Below are 19,482 nucleotides of genomic sequence, written 5' to 3' on the forward strand. Positions count from 1 at the left end.
GCCCCGTTGGTGGTGCTGTGTGCAGGGATCATGTGCAGTCACCTGCTTTTGCTCCAGGCTCCTCAGAAGTGGCCCTTGGATTGTGGCCCTTTTGTATCTTATTGTTCACAATGTGTCTCAACTGCCCATGCACGTGGTTATTTTTAGTACTTTATAGTTTCTATGTATTCTGTTGCTGGGGGAGGCATTTGTCCAGGTCCAAGTGCAGGCACCCAAATAGAGGGTCCCAGGTCCCAGCCTGTCTCAGTTGTACTCAGTCTCTCCTTCTGGTCCACTAGGGGCCTTTTAGGCCCTTCTTTCTGTGCACCTGCCCTGCTATTGAATTGCTCAACTTCCAAAAGACTGAGAAAAGGAACCAGTCCAGTAGGAGCATTACAAGCTGGATGGATTTGTGAGATGAGACTGGCACCCAGATGTAAGAGAACGTTGTTCATCAGCTCTGCCATTAACTGTTACATCTGGAGAAAAAAAAAAACAAAATCAAAAGTGTTTAGTGAGACGTTTAAGAATCAAAACTTCAGGATGTTCTATATATGACATCTTTTTTTCATTATCACAGAGAAGTGAGTTGAATGTGCCATAAAACTGGCTGAAAAGTAATTTTCCTAATAGTGCTAATATTAATGAGGGTTATCTGGTCTTTGTCCAAAGTATCTGCAGGCAGGGATTCATGATACTTGTCTAAAACTTCAATTCCTAAAGCATTTCTTGTGAAAATAGGAACATTCCTGTGCCCAGATTCTCAATAATAAAAGACACCGGGAGCGTTTTCAAAACTGTTGGCCTGATTTAAATTTCATTGGAAAACAGCTTTTTAAAACCAAGTCATCTGTATGTGGCCTCCGTGTGATCACTTCCCACTGGCAGCTGGTAACTGCCAACTTCTGGTGGCTTGAGAAAGTGAGCTGTTTCCCACGCTCCCACACGGCAACCCAATCAGGATGTTTGTGCTGGGAGATGTTTGGATGGGGTTGGGGCAAAAAGGGCGAGAGACCAGCTGGACGGGGCTCCTTCCCCAGCTCCCTTCTCTACAGCCTGTCCGTGCTTTCCAGAAAACCACTGCTGGTGCCAGGTGGTGATGGAAATTATGTCACCTGAACACTTATCAGCCCATAAGCTTTGGTAAAATGGGAGGGTTTTTCTAAGTCTACAGTAACTCCCAAAGCTGTTGCTCTTCTCCCTTCCTGGGGCCCAAATTGGCTCCATCAACGCTGAACCTTTTTACCTGGTTCTTGGCATGTTGTAGGGTTTCTTGTCTGCCCCTGCCCCCTCCTCTAGGAATGAGGTCTGAAGTGACTGAATGATGAGGCCATGGGAAGAGGAGGGAGGGAAGGAAGTCACCTGGAAAACTCACAGGACTTCTAATCAACCGAACAGCTGCAACTCCCTTCCATGTCTGTAGCTTCTTGAAGTGCAAACTAGGGTGCCATATGCAAAGTCACTCCCATTGCAGTCAGGATTTTTAAAAAAATTCATGGACTCCAGAAGTAAAAAGACCACTTATGTGGTGTTCTTTGCCCCCAGTGGACTGTGCATTAAGAAGGATATGTGGGTGTTAATCACTCAGTCATGTCCGACTCTTTGTGATCCCTTGAACTGTAGCCTACCAGGTTCCTCTGTCCTTGGAATTCTCCAGGCCAGAATACTGGAGTGGGTTGCCATTTTCTTCTCCAGGGGATCTTCCCAACCCTGGATCTCCTACACTGCGGGCAGATTCTTTACCACTGAGTCACCAGGGAAGACCTGGAAGGATGTAGGAGAGACTCGAAGCCCCGTCCGAAGCCGGGTTTTGCAAGGAGGCCCAAGCATGCCCACCCCCAGGGGTCTGTGGTCCCTTCCCCGTTTTCCCAGGGAATGTGGATTTTACTTGGGTAAGAACACAGCAATATTTTCATAGGCTTTAGACTGGTTTTAGGAAATGTTAACTGGACTTCCCTGGTGGTCCAGCTGTTAAGAATCTGCCTGCCAGTGCAGGAGATGTGGGTTTGATCCCCGGTCTTGGAGGACCCCACATGCCACAGGGCAGCTGAGCCCGTGTGCTACAGCTACTGAGCCTGCACTCTAGAGCCCCATGCTCTGCAACAAGAAAGGCTGCCACAGTGAGGAACCCAAGCATTGCAACCAGAAAGTAGCCTTGCTTGCCACAACTAGAGAAAGCCCTCGTGCAGCAACGAAGATCCGGTGCAGATGAAAAAGAAAAAACATGATAACTGATTTCAAGAAGTGGTAACTGATAACTCGTTTCAAGAAGGCTGAATTAAGTGAATAAGTGAACACAGTGAACTAAGTGAATTAAGTGAACATAGTGATTAAGAAGGGTCGATTTGGAGTTGGTCTCCCTGGGTTCAAATCCTGGTGCTGCCACTTATTGGTAACTTTGGACAAATTGATTCACTTATTAATACCTTATTTTCCACTTCAGAAAAATGTGGATAATAGCAACAGTTATTCTTGGGTCCTTCCTCCATGACAAATAGCGAAAGTTCTATTTGACAACTTCATTGGCAAAAGACAGGTTTAATCGAGGTTTGATTCATTTTCATACTCATTTTTCTTATTTTAGAAGAAATTCAAATGCAAACATCTTTGAGACCCCAGACACTGTGCCTGCTATCTGCCTGGCAGGGCTGTTGAAAACACTCAGCTGAGAGTAGCACGTTATTGCTTTTCTTGCACCTTTTGATAACTTGTGAGGTTGAAATGGAACATGTTCCTCTTATTGGTCTTTCTTCTTGAAAACTGAAATACCCTTTGGCCTGCTTCCCATTGGAATCTTGATGTTCTTTTATTTACATATAAACTTTGTTTTCTGATCATGCACATAATATATGTATCTTGAAAAGTTTGGGGAAAAAGCAAATTTATTAGAATAAAAATGACCCTCAGAATTTTAAAAAATAGTAATAGCTATTCTTATGGGGTTCTTTTGAGGATTCAATATTAATAAGAGGTCTAGAACATGATAAACATCCAATAAAGTTAGCTATTGATGCAGGTCATTGATCTGTTCAAAGTAATGACAGCCTCGTGGCCCATTCACATTTACTTCTTGACTCTCATTTGCTTATTGTCCCATCATCTGTTTGTGTTAGTCCTCCACATCCTTCTGGATTGTGGGTGCCTTGAAAGCAGAGTCTGGGTTGTACCCATTTGTGGACCCACAGCTCTAGCTCAGCCCTGCTTTGTCATGATTAGTTCATCTGTTGAGTAAATTAAGGCAGGCTTTGATAATGACTTATGTTTGAATGGTGCTTTTTGTGCCACAAAGCACACACATAGGAAGCCTAAGACTCGAAGTTTAGGACCCTTGCCCAAGTCATATGCCAGAGTCAGGTCCTGTGAGTCTTTTCTTTATGTATTTGTTTAGCTGGGTCAGGTCTTAGTTGCAGCTCCTGGGCTCTCCAGTTGCTGTGTTAGGGCTTAGCTGCTCTAAGGCATGTGGGATCTTAGTTCCCCAACTGAATCAAGCCTGTGTCACCTGCACGGCAAGGCAGATTCTTAACCACTGGATTATTAGCCCAAGGTCTACGATTCTTGCCCTTGCTCCTTCCAGTAGGCTGTCCTCTCTAGGAAGAGAATGCCGAGTTTTATAATTCCAGATCATAGCTTTTGCTGATTCTGTTGTCTTTGAATCTCACATAGGTGAAATTATATAGCATGTATTACGGTTGTGTCTGGATTCTTTTGCTCAGCTTAATATGAGTGAGATTCACTCATGTTGTTTTGTGTATTTTTAAAAATCACTGTATAGTATTCCACTGTATGCTAAGACCAGAATTTATTTACCTGTTCTCTTATTGATGGGTATCTGGGTGGTTCCCAATATTTGGTTGGGCTTCCCAGGTGGCTCAATGGTAAAAAAAACCCCCCTGCCGATGCAGGAGATGTGGGTTCAATCCCTGGGTCAGGAAATGGCAACCTGCTCCAGTATTCTTGCCTGGAGAACCCCATGGACAGACGAGCCTGGTGGGCTATAGTCCCATAGGGTCATAAAGAGTTGGACATGACTGAGCATGCACAAAATTTGGTTCTAAGTCTCTGCACTCCTTTTAACAATGCTTGGTTTCTTACAGGTCACCACAAATGGCATCATTGCCATGAGTGAACCCCCAGCCAAAGAAACCCATCCTGGGCCCTTCCCGCCAACCTTTGGAGCAGTCGCCCCTTTCCTGGCGGACTTGGACACAACAGATGGCCTGGGGAAAGTCTACTATCGGGAAGACTTGTCTCCCTCTGTCACTCAGCTGGCAGCAGAGTGTGTCCAGAGAGGGTTCCCAGAAGTCTCTTTCAAGCCCAGTAGTGCGGTGGTTGTCACTTGGGAATCCGTGGCTCCCTACCAAGGGCCTAGCAAGGACCCCACCCTGGAAGGCAAGGTAAGCACCCGTCCAGGCACAGGGGCAAATAGTCTAATATGTTGGCTTTGCAAACTTTGGTCTTCTGGTTTGTGCTACTCTGATGTACACCACGGCCATGCAATTGATAAAGATAGGACATCCAAAGCAAAATCTAATAAGCTATTTATTGTGGGTCTGAAATGTCCAAAGTCTTATCTGCAGGCTACCTAAATCTGTGTTGTAATGATGATCAGATGTAAAGAAAGCCAAGATCTCTGAGATAACTAGCCACATGGCAAGAACAGAGTTGATAAATTACAGACCTAGAGAATTTATTACAAGTTTATGAATATGCAGTGATAAATTAAAATAATAAAGCAGTCCCAAGGGATGTGAAGAACTAAAGATAAGACCCATGTTCTAGTTGAGGGGACAACCCCCCCACCATCTATTTGTACGATGTGAATGGTTCAGGACACAGGTTTCTTCATAAGCAGGGCTGCGGTTTCTTTAGATTCAGTGGTTGGGAAAGATGTTAGGGTATGTAGAGCTTGGACCTGCACTTAGAAAGGGAATATTTGAGCAGGTCAAGAAGCCCATCTCTAGATCTGAAGTGAGACTTTAGGACACACTTCAGTTTCTCCTTGGAAAAATAATTTCACATCACCATTATTTAAGTTTTGTAGCATGACAGGGTAGAGTACAACTTGAAAGGTCCAAAAGCATCTTTAAATGGAGGAAATGGTCCAGGCTGGTGGTTCCCAAAGTGTGTACCCCAGAGTACTGGTCCTACAGACAGTCCTTGAGGAAAAAGACTCCTTGGGCCAAATAAGTTTGGGAAATGCTGAAACTATAGGTTCCTCTTGGTGTCTCACTCTGGAAGGCCCTACGGTACAGACACCTGCTTAACTTAGTTTAATTTAGTCATCCCTAAACCTCTTGGCTGTACCGTTTTCCCTCCCAAATAGGACACATTGCATCCCATGGAGCACACTGGAGAAACCTGACACGTTTTGCTTGCCACCTGTACCCACCTGAGTGGCACGCTTGAAAACTGTTTAAAACCTTCAGTTTCTTGGGACTTCCCTGGTGGTCCAGTGGTTAAGACATGCGTCCATGACAGGGGCAGGGATTCCTTCCCTGGTGGGGGATCTAAGATCCCACATGCTGCATGGCATGGCAAAAAAATAAATCGATAAAACAGAACCTGAAATTTCTCAAGTGTGCATCTCCTTTACTTGAGTGATAACTGCCTGACCCATTGTACAGAGCTCTTGCCTGCCTCATGGGCCCAGTCTCCTCTCATCCTGACTTCTCCACTCCCCCCTGTAGCAGCTGGACCAGATTATTGGCAATCCCCTGATGAGGCTTTTTGCTTGTTTGCTTTAGCCACAGTCTCATCACTAGCTGTGCTCTGCCTGTGATGGCCTCTCCCTGACCCTCACTGCTCGTGTTAAGCGCCTGCTTGTTCACTCAGCCTCCTCTGCCCCCGCCCCTTCCAGCACTGGGCACTTTGCCTGCACGCAGCTTGGTTACAGACTCCATTCTTTAGTTTGGGAATGTTTTGTTCAGATGTCAGTCTTCCCACCTAAACTGTAAATTCTCAAGTGCCAGGATCATGTATTTTTATCCTTCGTCTTCACAGTGTTTGGGGCAATGTCTGGTGCACAGGAAAGGCACTAACATGAAGGAATACGTTCTCTGCCTGATTCTCATATGCTGGCTCACATAGTCCTCGTAACATTTCTGTGCAGTAGGTGATTTTCTCTCCATTTTACAGATTCAAAAATCAAGGTTCAGAGAGGTTAGGTAACATGCCCAAGGTCACTCAGCCAATGATGAGGGCAAGGAGTTGGATCCAGATCTGTTTTCTCCCAAAGCTTATGTTCTTTCTTACTGAACAGTGCTAGGGCTCAATAAACTAAATAATAAATGTGGTTGAATATGTTTAATGGCTGTGGAAATAAATTCTGGGGATAAGAATTTGCAAATTTGCTTGAGAGATAGAGGTAGCATCTATAATTTTTGGTTAACCTTAGGGTCACAGTTATGCAGAAGGTATTCACTGACTAATTAGAAAATTTCATGTTGACGTAGCCTTAGAGATATTTAAGTGGAATTATCCTGGAATACTGTCCTTGCTACAAAAATATTTCTTTAGAATAAGGTGCAAATAGTGCCATCTCTGTATTTTTTATATGTAGTCTGGTGAATAGCACAGTTTAAGATCCTGAGTAACTGAATCTTAACTCATCTTCACAGAGAAACACATTCCAGTGCATTCTGGCCTCCTCTGATTCCAGCACCTATGCCATTTTCCTTTATCCGGAGGATGGTCTGCAGTTCTACACGACATTCTCAAAGAAGGAGGAGAACCAGGTTCCTGCGGTGGTTGCTTTCAGCCAAGGTTTAGTAGGATTAATATGGAAGAGTGACGGAGCTTATAATATATTTGCTAATGACAGAGAATCAATTGGAAATCTGGCCAAGTATGCTTTTTTATTCTTCAGTAGATTCTCCCTTTAATAAGATTCTCATCTGACTGTTTTATAAGAATAATGTAATGGGCTTTATAGAATATTACCTAAAAATGTGGATTTAAATTCTGTAGGGGACTTTCCTGGCAGTTCAATGGTTAGGACTCTGCGCTCTCACTGCCGACAGCCTAGGTTCAATCCCTGGTTGGGGAATTAAAATCATTTAAGCTGTGCAGTGTGACCAAAAACAAATAAGAAATTTCAATTTTGTATATAGGTTTTATATTATGTAGTACTTTTTTCCTGATGAACTCAGGGAATATACTCTTAGAATGAAAGGCATCCAAGTTTTTAGATATCATTTTCATTTGAAACAGTTTTATCATCTCTTCTATAAAGTTAGAAATTATTCAAAACTATCTCTTGCTATGAACCCATGGCTGAGAGGGTTTTTCCCTACACTGACTGGGGGTGGGGAATGTTGTTATAATAGAAACAGTGCTCTCTTGGGCTATTTTGTAGAATTTGGCAAAGGGGGAAAAGCTCAGACTTTTTTTTTCTAATAATTAAACTTAATTATTCTTTTAAAAATTAAGCACCTCCTCCTCCCAATTTCCCTTTGTCAGTGGAGTCTAAAACTCCTCGACCCTTTGACAGTGTACTGGTAAATATTTAACAATTGACTTTATGCAGGTTGAGGAAGCCCTCACTCATTTATAGCATTTCCCTGTTTCTGGGGTATAAATACTTCTACCTCGGCCAGTTTTCAGCTGTTACATCATGTCACTCACCCGGAGGTTGAGAAAACGTGAACCATTATGTAGTATTCTCACCCTAGAGGTGCAGTAGATTCAGATAACTTCAAGAACATAGCTAATAGGAACATAATTCATATGGGATGAGTTTTGCGTATTTGCCTCTGCTTTTAATATAGTTTGTTTAATTGTAAGTTTATATAATTTGATTTTTTATAAGCTGGTTCAAGCAAGCTCCTGTACATCACTGCCTTTTCTCAAGTCCCAGGTGGACAGACTGATTAGACGTCCAATTTCTGCAGGACTTTCTCGATTTCTCATTCCCTGTCCCAGCCCAGTCTTTTGCTCAGTGTTCTCCACTGAATAACGTATGTCCCTTCTTTCTATCGTATAATCTGGTCACTTTATACAATTTCTGATAGTAAAACGGTATCAGAACAGTAAAAATGGTAGTGCAAGAAGTTGAGATTAGGGTTATTCTGTTGTGTTTTATAACTATAAAATGCCTTTAGATTCTGAATATCATTTGCATTTTACTATACCCTCTGAGCATGAAAAGGTAAACTGAGACCTATCCAAGGTTCCACAGCTAACAGTGTTAGGATTTCTAGTAAACCAAGTCTGTCCTGTTTTTACTCACAACTTTTGACACTAAATACATGTTTGTTTGTTTTTTCCCTCTTACCAACTAATTCTTCAACTCTTCAGATACCAACTGGGTATCCTATAATTCAGTTCTGACACTAACTGCTTAGAATCAGCACAGACCTCATATCTTAAGAGCTCAGTCCTACAAGGTTGCCCCACTTCAGACATCCCTTGAAAGTCCCAAGTTGCTGCCTACACTTCCTATCAACCAGCTATAAACTGGGGGCTCCATGACTCTCTGCTCTGGTTTGATAATTTGCTAGAATGGCTCACAGAATTCAGGAAAGTACTTCACTGACTATTGCTAGTTTATTATAAAGGATGCAACTCAGGAATAGCCAAATAGGAGAGATACATAGGGCAAGGGGCATTGTGTGAGGGGAGGAGGAGGTGAGGGGCTTCCAAGCCCTCTCTGGGCACACCACCCTCCTAGCACACCTCAACTGTGTCCACCAGTCCAAAAGCTTTGTCAACCTGATAACTTAGGAATTTTTATTACATAGGCACGATTGATTAAGTCATTGGCCATTGGTGATTAACTATCTCCAACCCCACTTCCCCACCCTCTTCCTGGAAGTCAGGGTGTGGGGCTGAAAATTCCAACCCTATCATCATGCCTTGGTCTTCCTAGTGACCAGCTGCCTTTCTGAAGCTACCCAGGGTCCGCAGCCACTAGCCATCTCATTAGCATACAAAAAGGCATTCTTATCACTCCAGAGATTACAAGGATCTTAGGGGTTATATGCCAGAACCAGAGACAAAGGCCAAATACTATCATATCACAGCATGTCCCCAGAAAGAGCATGATGGAAAAAAATGCACACAAATCCAGTCAGCAGGTTACTCATACTGACCAGTGATTCGTATAAACACATTTTAAGGTCTGAAAATATCCCTGAGCATGCCTCTGGAATGGTTGTGCCCACTGGATACAGTTTCACCATATCCTGCTGGATGGTCTCAGCTCTATGAGGACCAGACAGGACCACATCTACTCTCCTATCCTGCACCGAGGCTGTGGGCAGTCTCAGGCCATGGGGTTTTTATTTGACATGGATCTCAGGGCTCCTTCTGCTTGGTTGGTGGGGGCTGTTTGTAAGTTGCTGGCCTGTTTCCAAGAAGCCTGTCCTTCCCTCTAGGAGCAGCAACTCTGGGCTACAGGGCATCTGGGTGTTTGAGATCGGGAGTCCAGCCACGGCCAGCGGCGTGGTCCCTGCGGATGTGAACCTGGAACCGGACGACGGAGCAGAGTATGACGATGAGGATTATGACTCAGTGACGCGTCTAGGCCTGGAGGACGCGGTTACTACATCCTTCCCCTACGAGGCCCCAAGAAGGGGAGACAGTGGCACGTACAACACGCCCAGTGACCTCTCCCCCCGCCGCATGGCTACTGAGAGACCCCTCACGCCTCCCACGGAGAAGACCAGATCTTTCCAGCTGCCCGGGGAGAGGTTTCCCCAGCAGCAGCCACAAGTCATAGATGTGGATGAAGTCGAGGAAACAGGAATTGGTAAGGCCGTTTGTGTGGCAGGTGGTGTGTTGTTGGATCCTTGGATTTCCACATAGGGGAGCGTTGCTGGGGGGTGTCAGCTGTGTGCATTATTTGGAGGTTTGTGAGGTTTGTAAGGATGAGAGCCTGGAGAAGGAGGGGTGGAACTTACAGAGCATGGGTGAAGTGAAAAGTGGAAGTGTTAGCTGCTCAGTCGTGTCCAACTCTTTGTGACCCCATGGACTGTAGCCTGCCAGGTTCTTCTGTCCATGGAATTCTCCAGGCCAGAATGCTGAAGTGGGTAGCCATAACCATCTCTAGGGGATCCTCCTGACCCAGGGACTGAACCCAGGTCACCCACGTTGAAGGCATATTCTTTACCATCGGAACCACCAGAGCATGGATGGAGGGACCCAAAGGCTGCAAAGACACCAAGGGATCCAGGATTAGGGCTGGAGTTACGGAGACTGTAGAATGTGTCCTCTTTCAAGTTTCCTATTCTTCTTTTTTTGTGTGTTTTAAAGAGAAAAGTGCTTTAGAATTATTTTGAAAGTCAGATTTCCTTATTTGTGATTTCTGAGATCAGCAATATATTCACCCACCTGAAAAAACATTTTAGAAGTTCCTCTGTTGACACGGTTTATCTTTGACATTTATTTCCTCTTGGTTTATGGAAGGAGGATGGTTGATTATTTTTCCTCCAGGCTCCAGTCAGTTTCAGAGTTAGTTTGTGAACATTAAAAATACAAAACAACCGGATACACTTTTCAAGGATGGTTTTAAAATATAACATCTGTTTTTTCCATAAGATGTTATGGAAAAACCCAAATCAACTTAACTTTTTGGCCAAATCAATATATCAGACCATCACTTCATGGCAAATAGATGGGGAAACAATGGAAACAGTGACAGACTTTATTTTCTTTGGCTCCAAAATCACTTCAGATGGTGATTGCAGCCATGAAATTAAAAGACACTTGCTCCTTGGAAGAAAAGCTATGACCAACCTAGACAGCATACTAAAAAGCAGAGACATTACTTTGCCCACAAAGGTCCATCTAGTCAAAGCTATGGTTTTTCCAGTAGTCATGTGTGGATATGAGAGTTGGACTATAAAGAAAGCTGAGCGCTAAAGAATTGATGCTTTTGAACTGTGGTGTTGGAGAAGACTCTTGAGAGTCTTTTGGACTGCAAGCAGATCCAACTGGTCCATCCTAAAGGAAATCAGTCCTGAATATTCATTGGAAGGACTGATGGTAAAGCTGAAGCTCCAATACTTTGGCCACCTGATGCGAACAACTGACTCATTCGAAAAGACCCTGATGCTGGGAAAGATTGAGGGCAGGAGGAGAAGGGGACGACAGAGGATGGGATGGTTGGATGGCATCAGTGACTCAATGGACATGAGTTTGAGCAAGCTCCGGGAGTTGGTGATAGACAGGGAAGCCTGGCATGTTGCAGTCCATGGGGTTGCAAAGAGTGGGACAGGACTGAGATACTGAACTGAACTGAACAGAATGTATCACATTTTTGCTAATTTCAGAGGAAAATGTAGCATTTTCAAGTGTACCATTTGAATCCCAGCATGCTTTGAATTGTCTTATAAAAGACATGGGAATTAGACTGTGTTCATTTTTTTTTTTTTTTGCCCTTCAGGTTGACCAGTAATATTCCTGTCAAGGAGATGGCCCAAGCCTTTAAATGATAATTATTTCTACTATGAAAAGTCCCACAAAAAATCTACTCCCCCCCATAAAAAAGAGTTTAAGATAAATAAAGTCACATTTCCCACACTTGAAAACCTTGAAGAAATATAGTAGAAGCTAATAATAAACAAATAATCACACTCAAAAAAAGAAAACTCTACCCCATTCCACGTTATTCACCCATTTTTATTTCTCCTTACTTGTGGTTTGTCTCATAGCAATAATCATAAATGTTTGTTCTTATCGAGTATCCCAAAGCATGGACAGGATCTGGTGGCCAGGGAAGTGTGGTTGCTTACTTCTGAGGCACAGAGATGGAGAGGTGACATTTAGTGACATGATGAAGACACGGGTTCATGTCTCAGGGCTCGCCTTACACACATGGCACCCTGGATTTCCTGGGGTGATGCTGCCATCTAGCATGTGGCACTCCGCTCTCATAGCTGGCTCTCAGAGTGATCTCCCCAAGATAGGTCATGGGCATGTTTGTTTGCATATGTTGAGTTTTGAGGGCTTCCCACGTGGTGCTAGTGGTAAAGAAAGTGTTAGTCGCTCAGTTGTGTCTGACTCTTTGTGACCTCATGGGCTACAGGCCGCCAGGCTCCTCTGTCCATGAAATTCTCCAGGCAAGAAGACTGGAGTCGGTTGCCATGCCCTCCTCTAGGGTATCTTCCCAACCCAGGGATTGAACCGAGGTTTCCTGCATTGCAGACAGACTCTATTGTCAGATCCACCAGGGAAACCCCTTAGTGGTAAAGAACTCACCTGCCGATGCAGAAGATATAAGAGAGGTGGGTTTGATCCCTGGGTTGAGAAGATGCCCTGGAAGAGGGCATGGCAACCCACTCCAGTATTCTTGTCTAGAGAATCCCATGGACAGAGCCTGGTGAGCTATAGTCAGAGTCAGCAAAAAATAAGACACAACTGAAGTGACTCAGCATGCGTACATGCATGTTGAGTTTTGAGTCTCATCCTGTTTTCACCCCACATAGGTGTCTCTGAAATTCTCATTTGTGAATCCATCACTTTGAAATGAGAGCGTAGCTAGTCCCAACAACTCATGGTGATATATTACTTGGTACTGATAACAACAACAACAAAAAGCCTAGCTCTGAACCCCAGCTGTGTTTAAAGGAGATCTTTCTCTGCCCTTGATCCCAGTTATTTCACTGTTTTTATTAGAAAGGTCGGTCTTCTGTAGCCAGCAGTGCATTCCTAGTGTGATTTGAATAGTCATCCACGGATATACCAGCCACAACAGACCCGCTGGGAGCTGAGCGTAAGCAATCAGTAGCATCACATGTGTTCAGCTCAGGGCCCAAGTGTTCTTGGCTCCAAATGCCATTTATACATCCAGGAAATTCCCTTCTGGGTGTGTAGAACTCCTGGAATCTACCTGGGGTCAAACTTTACTTTTATTTTCACTCATAACAATTATAAATTGGGTCGTTATCCCCTCCAAAAGTTCATCCTTCCTTGTGCTTTTTAATTCATTCCAAATTAGTGTGCTCTGCATTTTTAAGTTTAATGAGCTGGCTCATCATTCTAATAAAATCAACCTGGGAGGGAGAGCCATTTGCATTAGGGAGAAATTCATGTTTCTTGGGCCAAAGGCTGTTAGAGCAGGTATGACTGAGGAATTATTTCTAACCAGCTTTTAACTCTTAAGAGCTTCTGATTTATCCCCTGGTGAGAAGAATGGGGCCAAAAAGTTTAAAATACTTTAAGCTCATTAAAATGGCAAATTTTGTGTTGTATGTATTTTACCACAATAAAATATAATTTTAAAATATTTTAACATCTGCACCCAAATTTGATGCTGTTTTATTAGAAAGTCGGTCTGATGCATATCTGATGACGTTTAATGGATGCCATATTAAGATTGACATTGGACAGCTATCACCCAATATTGATTCATTGATACTAAGGACATTGGATTATAGCATTTGAAAAAAATTCAACCTTGAGACTTCCCCGGCAGTCCAGTGGTTAAGACACCATGCTTCCATCGCAAGGGGAGCAGGTTCAATCCCTGGTCAGGAAACTAAGATCCCACATTCCCTCATGGCACAGCCAAAAAGTAAAAATTAAAATAGTAATAATTCACCCACGTGATTTCTCAAACTCCTTTTAGACCCACATGCCCCAGTGATTTGCGTGATGGAACCACTGTACTAGTTAAGAGGCCACAGATAGAGAGCCCTGTGTCTGAACGGCCTGAGCAGACGTCCAGTCTTGCGCAGCTGAGGGGCAGTGTTCTAACGCCTCCTGGTCCGGAGCCCGGTGAAGCGCTTACTGGTTGCTGTGTTCTCTCCGAGCAGTTTTCAGCTACAACACGGATTCCCGGCAGACATGTGCCAGCAACAGACACCGGTGCTCTGTGCACGCGCAGTGCAGGGACTTTGCCACCGGCTTCTGTTGCCGCTGTGCTGCTGGCTACACCGGGAACGGCCGGCAGTGTGTCGCCGAAGGTACTGTGTCTTTGTCTGATCCTCTTTAAGGGGGAGAAAAGGGAGGAGTGATTTTGTTTTGGTGCTTGTTTTGAAATCTTGCCTTTACCCAGATCTCTAAGGGTAGTGGTGTTTTCGGCTGGGCAGTGATATTTCGTCTCTCATTCCTCGTTCTTGCCTGTATTTCTCTATGGGGGTGGGGGTGAGGTCCTGGGGAATGCCCTTTTTACTAAAAAGGGGAGGTCTCTTTCTTTCCTGTGGTGTTTCTCCATCTCTGAAGTGACGGCCGTTGAGAACCCATCTTCAGGCTGAAATGTTGAAATTAAGCAGCCTGGACCGTGAATCGTCAGCCCCCCTCGCTTTCCTCCGTTTCTTTCAAACCTCTTCTTTTGGTGTTGCTCAGACTATGCTGATAGTGGTTCAGCTCCAGCAGGGCCATGGTGGGCTGGTGAAGACCAAAATGTTGGGTGGGCCCAAAAGTTTGTTCAATAAGTACTTTGTTCAGTAAAGGTCTTGGTGAAAATGAAAAATGTGTCTTTTATTTGTACTTAAAACCAAACGAACTTTCTGGCCAACGCAGTATGTAGGGGGTAAGGACTATTCCAGTCCCCCTACTCTCTGGTATTCCTGTCCTTGTGTCCTTGGAACCCCAGCATGGTGATGGAGGAGCAGCAGGGGCGCATCACAGCTAACTTTGGAGACCAGACCCATTGTGCTGTCAACTCCAAAACATATTTGGCTGGGGGCTGGCATCAGTCCTGAGCTCTGCACCCCCAAAAAAGGATCAACCAGTCTTGATGTTTTCAGATGTTCTGAAAAATCTCTGCAAAAGTCTAGAGGGTCCAGATAACAGTTTACTTAGAGAGGGAACCCAAGACCATAAATGAGAATGAAAGCAAAAATAAAGCAAACCATGCTGAACACCGGTCTCTGCAGATGCCAAATCGCTCCACTTGCCACCCGTCATTTTCCTCATATGTTTAAGCAGGAACCTCAGTTGCTTGGCAAAATATGACTAAATAACACTCAGTTGGAGGAATGCTTTTCTGTTTTTCAGATTTCCTGCCATAGCTAAAGTTAAATCAGTTATTTTAATTTGTTTAAAAAAAAAGAAAGGTTCGGAAAAAAAAAAAAGTTCCTTCTAGGTCACAATTAGTTTTGTAAAATACTGTCTTTAGCAAGGACGGAAATTTCTGTATGCTTTGCATATTAATTTGGGGGGATGTTTATAACATCTATAAATGTGTTATCTCTTTTCTTGCCCGTTGCCCCAGGAATGACATGCTTCTGTTGCTTTGTTTCAGGCTTGGCTTTTATATTTTGCTTGCCCTGGGAAGAACTTCCACAATTTACAATGAACCCTTCTTCTCAAAGATCGATCTCATGAGCTCTTTCCATGCCAAATGTCAGAGCTGGGAATGCTGACAGGTTGCATTTGGCAGGAAGCTTGCATCTGAAAGATTGCTCAGCTACATTTTTTGACGTTCTAAACACGCCCTGTCATAGTTTTGTGGTTTAAATATTTCTTGGAATCTTACTACTTTTGAAATATTTTTGTAGCTCCAAGTTTGATGGAAAAAATTTGGTTTTCTTCCCTTGGCTTTCCTGCTTGTTTCTGTAGTTGTTTTGGGGGAGGCATTTTTTCGATCTTAGTCTTCTAACTTCATAGCATTTCCCCAGTGTAATGACACAGTTTATGTGCAGAAATACTCTGTGTGTCGAATCTGCCTTGGCTTGTCAGTGACCTTGTTGTGGGGAGTTTTGTTGCTTTGGGGGCCACACCGTGTGGCATGAGGGCCCAACAGGGATTGAGCCCATGCCCCCTTCAGTGCAAGTGTAGAATCTTAGCTGCTGGACTGCCAGGGAAGTCCCTCCGTGATCCTGTTTAGCAGCTGTGCTGTGCTTGGTTGCTCAATTGTGTCTGACTCTTTGTGACCCCATGGACTGTAACTTACCAGGCTCTGCTGTCCATGGGGGTTCACCAGGCGAGAATACTGGAGTGGGTTGCCATGTCCTCCTCCAAGGGATCTCCCCAACCCAGGGATCAAACTCAGGTGGATTCTTTACCGTCTGAGCCACCAGGGGAAGCCCTGCTGCTTCTGCTGCTGCTGCTGCTAAGTCGCTTCAGTCATGTCCGACTCTGTGCGACCCCATGGACGGCAGCCCACCAGGCTCCCCCGTCCCTGGGATTCTCCAGGCAAGAACACTGGAGTGGGTTGCCATTTCCTTCTCCAATGCATGACACTGAAGAGGGTATATTAAACACAGCAGAAAGTCTTCAGAACACAGACGATGGTGCTCAGATGAGAGCTCATTTGTCTGAGGTTAGTCTACAAGTTTTACCGAGAACTTACCATGTACAGAAAACTCTGCTATGACGGAACCAGGGAGTTGGGTGTGAAGGTCCTGTCTCTAGTCATTTACAGTCTAGGAAGAGAAACATGATGTGTACAATCAATAAGTGGTAGAATTTAATTCTACATCAAACCTGATGTACTTACCTCTTCCTTCAGCTTTTTTTTTTTTAAGATGTCAGTAACACAATCAAAGTATACCATTTGGTGGTTTTTAGTATATTCACTAAGTTATTCAACTGTTACCTCTAATTTTAGAGCATTTTCATCATGCCAGAAGGAAACTTGGGTCTTTTAGCTGCCACCCTCAATTCATCCTCATTCCCACGCTCTGTCAGCACCGAATCTGCTGTCTGTCCATGTGGGTTTTCCTGTTCGGGACATTCCATATAAATGGAATCATATGTCATGGGACCTTTGTGTTTGCCTTCTTTTACTTAGCATAATGTTTTCAGGGTGTATCCATGTTTAGGATGTATCGGTACCTTTTTCCTTTTTCCTAGCTAAATAATATTCTATTGTATGGATTTTCCACATTTTTTTTATCTGTGCATCAGTTGATGGACATTTGAGTCCTTTCCCATTTTGGCTCTTAATGAATAATGCTGCTAAGAACATTCATGTACAAGTTTTCAAGTGAACATATGTTTTCTGTTTTCTTGGGTATATACTCAGGAGTTAGAATTGCTGGGTCATATGGCAACTTTCCATTTTCTTATTCAAATACAAGAACAACTTAATTTCTTGAGTTTTTTTCTTTTCCTGATTAAGCAATAATAAATACATGCAACTTATTAATATCCCAACATTATAGAGATATATAGTATAGAAAATGAAAGTTCACCATATCACCCTGAATTAACCTCTGTTAGCAATTTTGTGTAGCTCTCTTCAGACATTTTTCCTCTATGAGTATGCTAGCATTTATCATTAATGCAATTTTTTAAAATGGTGTCCTACATATACTATTTGGTAGTATATGAAAAAAGCTTATAAATATGCCATAGTAAGTTTCACATCTTTCCCAGTAAAGGAAATGACCAAGAACAAACACACCCTAGCCCACAAGCTGATTATGGGTCAGAGGGCATATTTGTGTGACCTACAATACCCACTGTGGCTACTTCTATCTGGCTTGGGTTAGTGAGGGTCTAGGACTCAGACTGGCCAACTTATATTTGAGCCAGAGATGCTCTTTAAGAGAAGTCCCTGAGTCTTAGGGACTTCCCTGGTGGCCCAGTAGGTGAGAATCCACCTGCCAGTGCAGGGGACATGGATTTGATCCCTGATCCAACAAGGTTCCACACGCTGTGGAGCAACTAAACCCGGGCACCACACCTGCTCAAGCCCGGGCACCCAGAGCCCATGCTCCGAAACAAGAGAAGCCGCTGCAATGAGGATCCTGCACGTCGCAATGAAGAGTAGCTCCCCTGGCCCCTGCGTACTGCATCTAAAAAAAGCCCGGGCACAGCAACAAAGACCTAGCTCAGCCAAAAATAGTTATTTTTTTTAAAAAAGATATGTTATAAATCAGACAACCTAATGTCCCATCTCGTTTAGCCCCATTGTCCCAGTGAAATGACTAATTCTCTCCCTAATATTCTCAAAAGTAATCAGCTATATATCACCTAGTTCTGGATCACCCATGATGCTACTTTCCTGAAATTGTTTTATTTGCCTCTGATGTTCCTTCATCATACAGTGGGTCCCACTTTTCTGCTATCCATTATCCATCAGTATGGAAGAGAGGAAGAAAGTTGGAATTTCTATAGCTCATAGGCACAGCTGCAGGGACTGCCTTCGTCTTGGGAAGAATGACTTCTTTCACTAACCCCAAAAGCACTTTACCCCAACACTGTTGGGCTCTTTGCTTTACGGGTACAGAGCCCACCAGACACACTATTCTGTTCTGAAGGGCTGGCTTCTTTCTTTGTTTCTCGTTCAGGTTCCCCGCAGCGAGTTAACGGCAAGGTGAAAGGGAGGATCTTCGTTGGGGACAGCCAGGTTCCCATTGTCTTTGAGAATACTGACCTCCATTCTTATGTGGTGATGAACCATGGGCGGTCCTACACAGCCATCAGCACCATTCCTGAGACTGTCGGGTACTCTCTGCTTCCTCTGGCCCCTATTGGAGGCATCATTGGATGGATGTTTGCAGTGGAGCAAGATGGATTCAAGAATGGCTTCAGCATCACAGGTAATTGACCTTAAAATTAATGGGCTGGGTTGAATGGAAAGGGAACTCTATGTGTCTGAAAATAAGTTACAAATAAGTATTTTGTGGCTCTGGAAATAATGTGTTGGGGTAAAATCATCAAGTTTTTCATTAGTATACAAGGAGATCAGACCAGTCAATCCTAAAGGAAATCACCCCTGAATATTCATTGGGAGGATTGATGCTGAAGTTCCATTACTTTGGCCACTTGAAGCGAAGAACCAACTCATTGGAAAAGAATCTGATGCTGGGAAAGATTGAGGGCAAGAGGAGAAGGAGGCGAGAGATGATGAGATGGCTAGATGACATCAATGGACATAAGCTGGAGCAAACTCCAGGAGATAGTGAAGGACAGAGAAGCCAGACGTGCTGCAGTTCATGGGGTCACAAAGAGTTGGACACGACTAAGCGACTGAACAACAACAACAATCATTACCCAAGACTATCTAGAACTGCATTGTGATCAGGGAGCAATTTCATATTGGTGATGCTTTGTATATGGGTTGATTTAAATTGAAGTTACGTTGTAACTTACATCAACTTCAGGGAGGCAAAGGTAATCTTTACAAATTCCCTACAACAGCAAATATTTGTTTCTACAGTGGTGCTTAACTGCTCAGAACATGTGTTATCAGCGGGATATCTGCCTGGACCTGGGGACTGTAAAGCAGGAGTTGTCAGACTTTTTTCTGCAAAGGGCCAGAGAATAAGTACTTTAAGCTTTGCCTAAATATTTTGGGCTATTCGTTCTCTGTTGCAGCTCTGTTGTTATCAGTTGAAACCAGGCATAGATAATACACAAATGAATGAGCATGACTGTGTTCCAGTGAAATTATTCATGGGCACTGAAAGGTAAATTTCATATAATTTTCACATATCATGAACTAGCTGCCAGCCATGCTATCAGGGGAGACTGCAAACGTGGAAAAGGGAGGAAGCTGGAAGAAGGTGGAGTATTTTTTTCCTGCTTGTCTGGGGCTGCTGCCCTGCATAGACCAAGGGGAGGTCCCAAGCCAGCACCCATGGTGTGTGCTCCTAGGATGGCGTCTGG

At 43.8% G+C, this 19,482-nt stretch overlaps 1 protein-coding gene across 2 annotated transcripts in view; it reads left to right on the forward strand.

Moving 5' to 3' along the window:
* The window catches only part of LOC120860490 (nidogen-1), a 98,686-nt gene that overhangs the window by 27,190 nt on the left and 52,014 nt on the right, over positions 1-19,482 (forward strand). Inside the window, exons 2-6 of one of the 2 annotated variants that reach the window (XM_040236307.1) lie at positions 4,074-4,373; positions 6,597-6,823; positions 9,354-9,727; positions 13,731-13,883; positions 18,162-18,413. In XM_040236307.1, the coding sequence (XP_040092241.1) occupies positions 4,074-4,373; positions 6,597-6,823; positions 9,354-9,727; positions 13,731-13,883; positions 18,162-18,413 (1,306 nt within the window). The remainder of the gene's footprint in view (positions 1-4,073; positions 4,374-6,596; positions 6,824-9,353; positions 9,728-13,730; positions 13,884-18,161; positions 18,414-19,482) is intronic. The other variant, XM_040236308.1, reaches the window with a different exon arrangement.

Source organism: Oryx dammah, unplaced genomic scaffold (assembly GCF_014754425.2).
Source record: "Oryx dammah isolate SB20612 unplaced genomic scaffold, SCBI_Odam_1.1 HiC_scaffold_11077, whole genome shotgun sequence".
In the NCBI taxonomy this organism is placed as follows: Eukaryota; Metazoa; Chordata; class Mammalia; order Artiodactyla; family Bovidae; genus Oryx; species Oryx dammah.